Below are 9,731 nucleotides of genomic sequence, written 5' to 3' on the forward strand. Positions count from 1 at the left end.
GGAATGGAAATGCTTTGATTCTTTTCCTATTTTCTGACCCTTTGGGTTTCTTTACTTGTGAGGGATTGCCATACAGTTCTAATAGCTTTTAAGATAGTAGATCCATTCACAGATTTTAAATTTGATGATCTGTGCTTTCTCTCAGATTTTGAGACTTGTGAAAGTAATCATTCTCAAAACAAGTTCTGAATTCATTTAATTTGTCTTGCAATTTTGGACTTGGATCGGATTCAAACCCAATCCAAATCCGAATCCGAACAAAATATTTAATCCGACTGAATCTGAATCCAAAAATTGTTGGTCAATCCAATCCGATACACAGCTCTAGTCCCAACCTAGGGTTTAGGATCAAATCTAGTGACCCCAGAGGCTTAATGTGCGTTTTGAGAGCACCTGCGAGCCCTCGAGAATGCAGGCTAGTTCGAACAATAAAGTCTACTTCATGAAAAACCTGGAAGCTGATACTCATATGTACCTTTGTGCCTAAGAATTATGTTAAAGAGAAAGGAGAACCATTACAATACTTCACATTAACAAGTGTGCAGATTTTTTTCCTGCCCAAGGAATGTAATTTTTGCCCAGCCAATTTTTTTGAAGTAAATGTGGGAGGACGTTAATTTATCATGTATCATATATTTTCAATATATTCTTTACGACACGAAATCCAAAACGCACAACACATGAAACATGGTCATGGTGAAAAATGCCAAAAATCCAAGTTTCAAACAAGTTGGTCCCCAAGGTAGGTAGCAAAAAGGTAAACTTTAGGTTTTCAAGGTCAAGTAATGACCTTCCTGATTACTCATTCCCTATTATGAAATATCCCTTTGAATCCATAATCTAATGATTTGTCACCATGAAAATGACACTATGACTGAAGTTTGTTACGGCTAAAACAATGCCCTGAAACTGATTTTAAACCTCTCTAAATATTCAATTAGAAGATATTTTCTATGTTTTAGTTGTTGCAAACCTTTGTCGGACTTCTGAATTGATTTCAAACGAATATTAACCAAAATTTTTGCTTTTATGTGCTTCTCTGTTGACGGCGGATCGTTTTGCAATGACATTGTACCGAAGTGGGCCAATGTTCATAGCCTTGCTACCGAAGTGGGCCGTTCCCAGCAACCCGTACAGATAATTTAGTTTTACTTGGAACTATGGACCTAATGGTAGGAATTTATATACATAATATTGCAACACAATTGTAATCTCTGTGCCCATCATAAGTGGGCATGTTACCTTAATCCTTTTACAGTGTGTATCAAAAGCTTTTACCTGTTCCAGGTCGATGCAAAACAGCACATATCTGTCTTCGATTTTTTGTGTTTGTCGTTAGATGTTGATCTTTAGAATGTGGTCTTTAGAGAGAAATTGGACAAACATCTTGAAATCAACAAAAGAAGAATAAAGATATAAAAATGAGGATTTTCACAATCTGCAATTGATTTTAGTGACTCACAAATGTGTGATCGATGTTAGATCGTTGGTTGGGTCTTTCCGTCAGATGACGCCACTTTTTCATGGATGAAATCGAAATGAGCACACTAAAAGAATATTACCAAGCGTGGGTCATCACACAAGTCAGTATTTGAGTTATAACTCGGGTTGGAAAAATGTTCAAACCTGAAAAGGTATTAAACTTTGGTCTTTTTGGCCGGAAAAAAATTAGCGGTAAATTTCCAAGTTTTCTCTCTATAATAGCCATTTTTCACTTTCCTCGACTCTTTTTCGACTTTTTCTCCCTATTTTTTGCCCTTTGATTTTCATTTGGGTCCTTCCTTATCTGCGTCTTTCTTAACTTATTCCTTGTTAGGAACCTTTTTATTTACTTCCGTGGTGAATGATCAGCTGAAGGATAAAATTCTCAGCCCAAACCATTTAGCAATCTTTTAGGGTTTGGGTTTTCACTGGCTTTTACAATCACTGCACAGAAGTAATCACCTGTATAATCAACGTAAAAGATTGTGATTTGTCTAGTTGTTGCTACTTGAACTTTTTTACAATAATTGGTCTACCAATGATTTTGAAAAATAAATTCAACTCCTTTTTTCGGTTTGAAAAAGTCAGCAAAAAAGAAAGTGCAGTAGATTTGATGTGACCCAAATTTGTTTGCTGACCAGCACTCTCAGCAGCAAAAACAGTTTTTTTTCCAAAAGAGAGTCAATTGTTTACCCTGACATCTGTAACAATTCTTTTTGCATTGTTGCTTCTTGTTTCTTGCATACATAGTCCTTTTTTGCATGTTTTCTCAATTTTTTCGCATTTTTCTCAACTTTAAAAAAATCGGCTACAAAGGTAACTTATCTTCTGAGGTCTAATTATGACGTACTGGAAAAGGAAACGGCACCCATAAAGAGAAATTGACACATTAGAAAGGGACCGCGGCACAGAAAAGGTGTATTACCTTTTATGCAAATTACGCAAAACATGTTTGCATCTTTTGCGCATCCTTAGTGATTATCAAAAACGGAAGATCCCACATCAGATTGGAATAATGATAAAATAATAACTCGTACGTCATCATGCTTAACAAAAATCACAATAATCTGGCCGCTAAAGCTCTAATTTCAGCCAAGGAATACATTCTTAACAATCATTTGTGCACTTTGCAATGTGATTCAAATAGGTATTGTTAATTTTTCTTGCGTCTCAAATGACTGAAACCAAATCTGAAGATTTTTTTACGTATTTGATTTTGAAACATGTCATTTATGTTTGATATCATTGCTTAAAGGTGTAATAAAAGATAAACTTGAAAGACAATGCGCCTCTCAATATTGGCAAAACATGTTGATCTTTCAATTTTTGACTCGGTCATGTTTCATTTAACATGATTTTGATAACCCGCCTAATGAAAGGCAATTTTAACATGATTCCCTTTCAGTCCAGTGTTTCTCAAAGCACGAAATGTATGAGCACGAACATATTTCATGACGCTTTAATCTTATTTCCTCGTTTCCCTACTGGAAGTAAAAGCTGCACAATTTCAATTTCTTAGCCGCTAGCGTGCTCCCATGCTTTCCCCCGCCTACATTTTCCTAGGCGGAGAAAGTCCATGTCAGCTGATCCAAAGGGCCCATGGGGAATCAGACATTATCCATCCAATTTTGTTTCGCCAAAATCAATATGCACATGATAGTTGTTCCACATCGTGCAACACTCCTTCAATACTATCGTTGGAAAAATACGTTGATCTAGACCTTCCAGGATCGATCTATGGTAAGAGTGACACAGCTCACTGAAGCCAAATAAACTTGAAAAAAATGACGATCAACTACCTACTTGAAGGTCGTGAAATAAATGACTTTTCCCTAAATCCTTGGTGAAAACAACCTCGCCACAACTTGTTAGTGTTATCTTTATCTCAGCGCGCATATTTCATCCGTGGATCTCCTTGGAGTTCGAGCCTCGTCACTACAATATGAGGAAAGGTAAAAGAGTAGCATAGTGGTCTTGAAGTCTTGGAATCATCTCCATTGGTTTTCGTTAGGTAAAATGGACCATGGAACGGATGTGTTTGAGGACCTGCCTTCATTTTTCGCCAGCCTAGAAGAAGACTGTGCCTCCACTGATTCGCGTTGTGGTCCCAAATTTAAAAATGAGCTAACATTCACGCCTGAAACGGTCGTGAAGCACGTTTATCATCTTGGGCGGCAGATTTCGAAGGCATTCGAAGACTTGGGCATTACTTACTGGACATCAGGAGGAACCACTTTAGGTCACGAGAACACATTGAAATAAGAATTGCATCACGAAATAAATCAAAGAGGAACATTTGGTGAATTTCAGGTCTACTCCGGCATAAAGGCTTGATCCCGTGGGACGATGACTTGGATCTGTGTATCCCGGATACAGAAGTAAACCACCTACTAGAAAGGGCATCCTATTTAAAGCAAGGCTATGGGCTTGAACTCAGAGAAACCACCACATTCGGATACCGTATGTTTCACGAGACGAAGTCCGAAGAATTGCCCAATAGCTCGCTCTTGAATTATCGTTACCCATTCTGTGATATCTTTGTCATGACCCAACAGAAGAACAAATACGAATTAAGGCAAAGGATAGCACAAGTTTTGTGGCCCAACGAGTGGTACTTGATTCAAGATGTGAAGCAAGCCAAATCAGGCTTGTTTGGAGACTTCCACCTTACCTATCCGGACAATGCCAAGGGTTACCTGACTAGAACCTATGGACCAGATTGGGAGCTAATGGGCGAGACCCAATCCTACGACCACATCCAAAGAGAATCCAAGATCAGTGTGGATTTCGATCTCAACGACGCACTCTACCAACCAGCACTGCCGTTTGAATAAACCAAAGACTGAATAAACCAGATTTGCCCCAGTTCAAATCCAGTTTTGATTTCCCGCCATATTCACAGAACTCGATTCAGCTGCGGATATTTACTTTCAGCACAGATAGGAAAGCTCTGAGCTAGAGAATAAATTTACTGCGAATGAGTTAGGTTCTTAGAGCATGGACTGGATGGGAGAATTGGAGGAGCAGGTGCGAAATCGTCCCTTGGATCATTTGGCAATACCAGGGTCGCATAATTCTTTCACTTACTCATTGGACAAGCGGTCACCGGTGGGCCCTGATGAGCCCGGATTGATGCAAAAAGTGGCCAAACTGTTTGGTCCCTTGGCCAAGGCCATCATTTACAAATGGGCCGTGTGTCAGAAATTAGATGCTACCGCTCAATTAAGTTTGGGTGTTCGTTATTTCGACTTTAGATTGAGCAAAGTGTCGGCTGTGAAACAGTCGAAAAAACACAAGGACAAGGACAAGGAGATCAAGATCTTGCATGCCCTCTATGGATCTCCTGTGAATGAGATCTTCAAGAGCATCCAATCCTATTTGGACGACCATGGCAAAGAGGTCGTAATCTTAGACTTTCAGCATTTCTACGGACTAGATCAAGTGGATCTGGCTTCTCTTCAGCATTTAGTTCTTCAACATTTCCAAACCAAACTCTGTCATTTTTTGGACCAAGTTCCTTCTCTGGCGTATCTTCAATCCCGGGGACTTCAAGTGATCATTATTTGCGACTATTTCTACAAGATATGCAACGCTCCATGGTCTTGGCCTCGATCTTCGTGTCCCAATCCTTGGGCTAACACAACCATACCCACGGATTTGGAGGCATTCCTAATGGCGGGATTGCGGAAACGGGATACCCAGAGGTTATTCGTGTCCCAAGCCATTTTTACCCTCAACCTCTCAACCTTACTGCGTAATCCATTCAGTTCCCTGGAGAAGCGCTTAGCCGAGCCTTGTGACAAAATGATTTCCAGCGAAACTCTCCAACAGGTCCGCCGAAGTCATCTACCTCTGAACATTATTATGATCGATTATGTGGAGAAAAATGATCTTGTTGCTTCAATAATTGATTTCAACAATGACTTTCACTCCTGATGGTCTACCTAATACAACAAAAGGGATGCATGCATTCGATATTTTTTTCATTCTCAACACAAATTGTCGTTGTCAAAAAGGAGGGTTGGTGACGTCAGAAGTCCCCAATTCAGTCTCATAATAATGAGAGGCTTGAGGAGAGCTCTTCCCTATTTTGGTACTAGTTTCACAACATAGTCTCGACCTCGTTTTTTTAATACCTTGAGCATGCAATCAAAGTTCTTTCATGGAGCAGTCGCTCAATCATATTGATTCGATCGGGAAGCAATTCCTCAAACTGGAAAGGTCCCAGGAACAAAGGCACAATGGATCTAGCCAATTGGATGCGGGATCTTAGCCCCTCGATGAAAGCTAAATCCGTCCTTGAGCTGTCCATTCCGGGGTCGCACAATTCCTTCACTCACAATCTATCCACAAGTTCTGTGGTGGGACCCGATCAGCCCCAATGGATCCAGAAATGGGCAGGGAGGACCAGTCTCTTCAGTAAACCCATCCTTCGCAGGTAAGGTTAAGTAGTGTTCAATTTAGGATGCGTTTCTCCGTGTCAAGGATCTTTTTTGGTCTTGTAGATGGGGAGTTTGTCAGAAGTGGAACTGCCGGGAACAATTGGAACATGGGATTCGGTTCTTCGATCTAAGATTGGGCAAATATCCCAAGAAGAGTCTAATTTGTGGTGGGTCTTCCGCCCAAGTCAGTCAAAAACAACCTGAAGCTCAAATTCGAATCTTGCACGGTCTCTTTGGAGATGGAATTGGGCCGATCTTGTGTGAAATCCGCGACTTCTTGGACACTCACCCAGGGGAATTGGTTCTGATCGACATCCACCATACCTATGATTTCACTCCGATCGACTTCCAAATTTTAGCCGAGGTCACTGACGACATCCTTGAGAACAAGCTCATTCCTCAATCCACTGACTTGACATTCCAAGATCTTCTGGCTCAAGGCCAAGTGATTCTATCTTGCGATCATTTGATCCAATTGGGATCGAAAGTATGGAGTCGATCCTGGATCCAGAATCCTTGGCCAAATACGGAAGACCTCAAGACGATGGATTCCCTACTCATAGTCTACCTCGAAAACAGATACTCCAGGCACCTCCATGTATCCCAAGGGATTTTAACAGCCTCCATGAAAACCGTACGGAGCAATTTTTTCAGTTCAATGGAAGAAAAAATCGGACGACCTTGCACAAGACACTTGATCCAAGAATGGATCCCCCAAACTAGTCGATCTCAAAACCTGAACGTGGTTTTAGCTGATTTCGTGGATGAATCCGGTTTTGTGGAGAGTGTGATTTCCTTGAATGACTCCAATACGAGAAGACGTCAGAAATTACTATGATTTATAACATGAAAAAAATAGAAAGGAAAAAAAAAACCAAGATTAACAACGTTACTTGAATTTCTGTCTTCTCATTAAAGACTTCTTCAAATCTCGAGCCTTGTCCACGAAAGATCGCTTGGCCTTGCGCTTCAACTTGTGCTTCATCATCATGAAGTTCTTCTTCTTGTTCTTCTCCTTATGCGTGGAACTGGCGTGTTCACTAACCTTTCCCTTTCTGGAGCCAAACTTGTCTCGACCTTCGCGGCCTTCTTTGATCGAGGCCATTCGCGTCTCTTTGTCGTGTTTCCGCTTCTTATGGACCATTTCGATCTGAGCCAGATCCACGAGCTCATCACGGGCATTGGGATTGGTCATGACATCCTCCAGATTGCTCTCGTCCAATTTGCGCTTCTGGCCACCTTTCCTGAAGGCCTGCACTTGCTTTCTGAGTTGGGTGGCATCAATGTGCTTGAAATCAGCGTCGGTCAAAATGCGACTGGTGGTGATCTCTGCGGCACGCTTGCGTTTTTCCTCCAGGATCTCTGCTTTGCTCATCTTGTCCTTATCATTGTTCTTCCTTGCTTTGTTCTTGGAGCTTTGTGGAGGTGCGTCGTTCTCGTCCTCTAAAATGACCTCATCTTCTCCATCCTCGTCCTCATCACTATTTTCTTCTCCTTGACCTTCTTCAATATCATCATCATCAACCTCTTCTTCTTCATCATCGTCGCTTTCCTCATCTGCTCCTTCTCCATCGCTGGAATGCACCACATCTTCCCATTCTCCTTCGCTATCGTCTTCATTGGGATCTCCGTTGTCATCATTAACCTCGTTCTCCTTCAAATCTTCGGCTCCCGGGATGAAATCCTTGGTCAATAAAGCTCCATAAGCCCTTTGACCCAATTCCACTTGAGCCTCCGTGGGTCTACCTCGGTCTTTTTTATGAAGAAGATCCGGATAGGTGTGTCGGTAAAGAGTGATTAGTGATTTGGCCGCCATCATCACGGCCTTGTCTTTATAGGTTTTGTAGGCTGCCAAATCTCTCAACAAGGTCTCGTCCATAGCTAAAGGACATCGTTTACATAACTCGCGAATCGAGTTTAGTCCAATGGCCATGACTTCCCCGGAGTTCCGCTCCGTGACGAAATTATTGACGATGGCCCTCAAGGCGGGTTCAATGGCATCCGGAGGAACGAGCTCATGCGAGGCTTGAGCCACGAACTGAAGCATGGGGATGACTTCGCGTTGATGTGGGTTGAGAAATCGAGCCATATATTGGTAAAAGTTCAAGATGAACAGTTCGTGCGTGCCAATGAGTCGGGATATGAGATCTAGGAACAGAACTTTGACCTCAAAACCTTCTCGGAGGGTGTCAACTTTCTTGAAGAGACGCTCGGCGAAGCCTTGTGGGTCGTTGATCAGATGAAGAGCCGAGAAATTGAACGCTTCGGCCGAGCCTTTCTTCTTCTTCTTCTTGTGCGCTTTCTTGATGTTGTCGAGGAACTTTTCGCGTTTCCGAGTCTTCTTGTTGAAACGATTGGCCATGGTCACGTTCTTGACGGAGGGCATGTCATCCTCAGAGTCGTCGCCTTGGTCATCCTCGTCCAGATCATTGCCCAAAAAGAACTTCAGAGCCGTAACGGCCAACTTGGCCGTGTCATGGAAACACGCCGTGCTGATGACATTGACCGTTTTCTGATCATGCCAAATGCCTTTCTGATACAACTCAATCATGACATCCAAAGACATCTTGGCCGCCATCTTATGCGAATCCTGGAGCATTTTGAACATGAAATTCTGAAGCGTCGTGTTCAATCGATTGTCCTTCTGTTTGGCATTGATAGTTCGGATATCATAAATTATGTGTTCTTTGAGATAATTGCGCAGGATTTTGTCCTGACATTTGAAGAGATCGAAAAACAAAATTAGCAAATCTGAAGGGGGCAGTAAATTCTTTCTTCGAAGCAAGATCAGTGCTTTGCAACATTCCATCCGAAGATCGGCGTCCAAAACGGTGGAATGTTTCTTCAACAGTTGAACCAGGGTCTCTGGGAAGTCTTGAAGCTCTTGCGGATAGCTTTTAGCCACATGTGACAAGAAGGCGATGTGATCAGACAAGTCTTGATTGAAGTCCTTGGGATTGAGCTCGAAGATCGTGAGTAGATTCTGGAAGAATTCCAATTGACGCTCGAATTCGGCGTGATAGAGCTCGGGCCCGGATTCGTCCTTGTTGATCACGTTCTGCAGATCGAGCAAGGTCAAATCACGACGGCCTTTACGGCTAGTGGCGGCTAGCGACATGATCGACAATATCCACCCCTTCAAGGCCACACCTCCTTGCTAACGATACCCAGACTACTCCTAGATGATCTTGCAGTACTTGCTCTCAATCACCACGTGCGCTCATTAGCTTTAGAGCTATAGAGCATGTAAATAAACTTTGTCTCAGGGTGACGATACGGTCCTGTTTGGATTTAGTTGGTTTGAGCATGGATCAGGGAGAAAATGAGAAAATGCTCAATCATCTTGTGATTATGATGCGGACATCATCAGTCACAATGCTCTTACGTTTTGCTGATGGAAAATTCATCAGTCAGATTATGAGTTAAAACATGATTAGTCATAAAATAGATTAAGTTGCACATATTGCATATTGCGTATTTTCGTGTATAGTTTTATGCAGGTTCTGGGTTTTTGGCCTCAGCAATTTAAATGTAAAGCAATAATCTTTATTGCGACGCTTGGTCATATCAATGCGTAGAATGAATCATCGCAAGTGCATAATCAAAATTAATCATATAAAAGAGGCAAAAGAATGAGGGCTTAGAATGGGCAGAAGAGGAATAAAATATTTAATTAGAACGTGAAATCAGCAAAATTGATATGAATTGGTTCAATGCACATTGACAATGTGAAGTGGGGAGTCGCAGGCACTACAAAAACAAGTGGGTAGAGGAGAAAATGCAAGTTATTACAATTATTACAGTAGA

At 41.8% G+C, this 9,731-nt stretch overlaps 4 protein-coding genes across 4 annotated transcripts; 3 read left to right on the top strand and 1 right to left on the bottom strand.

The window, feature by feature from the left end:
- Positions 1 to 3,061: 3,061 nt before the first annotated feature.
- On the top strand, positions 3,062 to 4,354 carry LOC131890063 (uncharacterized protein RT0683-like). The gene is made up of 4 exons (XM_059239334.1): positions 3,062 to 3,222; positions 3,372 to 3,434; positions 3,494 to 3,721; positions 3,793 to 4,354. The coding sequence occupies exons 2-4, from the start codon at positions 3,425 to 3,427 to the stop codon at positions 4,314 to 4,316; spliced, it is 762 nt and encodes a 253-aa protein (XP_059095317.1). The 5' UTR covers positions 3,062 to 3,222; positions 3,372 to 3,424; the 3' UTR covers positions 4,317 to 4,354.
- Positions 4,355 to 4,443: 89 nt separating this feature from the next.
- On the top strand, positions 4,444 to 5,452 carry LOC131890062 (PI-PLC X domain-containing protein 3-like). The gene has a single exon (XM_059239333.1). The coding sequence runs from the start codon at positions 4,480 to 4,482 to the stop codon at positions 5,416 to 5,418; it is 939 nt and encodes a 312-aa protein (XP_059095316.1). The 5' UTR covers positions 4,444 to 4,479; the 3' UTR covers positions 5,419 to 5,452.
- Positions 5,453 to 5,497: 45 nt separating this feature from the next.
- On the top strand, positions 5,498 to 6,745 carry LOC131890061 (PI-PLC X domain-containing protein 3-like; the record flags this gene model as incomplete). Its single annotated transcript, XM_059239332.1, is given in 2 exon segments — positions 5,498 to 5,920; positions 5,988 to 6,745. Coding segments are annotated over 2 exon segments (955 nt in total), but the record flags the coding sequence as incomplete, so codon positions are not given.
- A 1-nt stretch (position 6,746) lies between these two features.
- LOC131890060 (protein SDA1 homolog) lies at positions 6,747 to 9,174 on the bottom strand. The gene has a single exon (XM_059239331.1). The coding sequence runs from the start codon at positions 9,040 to 9,042 to the stop codon at positions 6,814 to 6,816; it is 2,229 nt and encodes a 742-aa protein (XP_059095314.1). The 5' UTR covers positions 9,043 to 9,174; the 3' UTR covers positions 6,747 to 6,813.
- Positions 9,175 to 9,731: the final 557 nt, after the last annotated feature.

Source organism: Tigriopus californicus, chromosome 11 (assembly GCF_007210705.1).
Source record: "Tigriopus californicus strain San Diego chromosome 11, Tcal_SD_v2.1, whole genome shotgun sequence".
Lineage (NCBI taxonomy): Eukaryota > Metazoa > Arthropoda > Copepoda > Harpacticoida > Harpacticidae > Tigriopus > Tigriopus californicus.

What these genes read in the sequence shown, in the direction of transcription:
- LOC131890062 (XM_059239333.1), top strand. Translation starts at nt 4,480, where the DNA reads ATGGACTGGATGGGAGAATTGGAGGAGCAGGTGCGAAATCGTCCCTTG.
- LOC131890060 (XM_059239331.1), bottom strand. Translation starts at nt 9,042, where the DNA reads ATGTCGCTAGCCGCCACTAGCCGTAAAGGCCGTCGTGATTTGACCTTG.
- LOC131890063 (XM_059239334.1), top strand. An exon ending in ATCAGGAGGAACCACTTTAG is followed by an intron (nt 3,722 to 3,792) that starts GTCACGAGAACA and finishes GGTGAATTTCAG; the next exon opens with GTCTACTCCGGCATAAAGGC.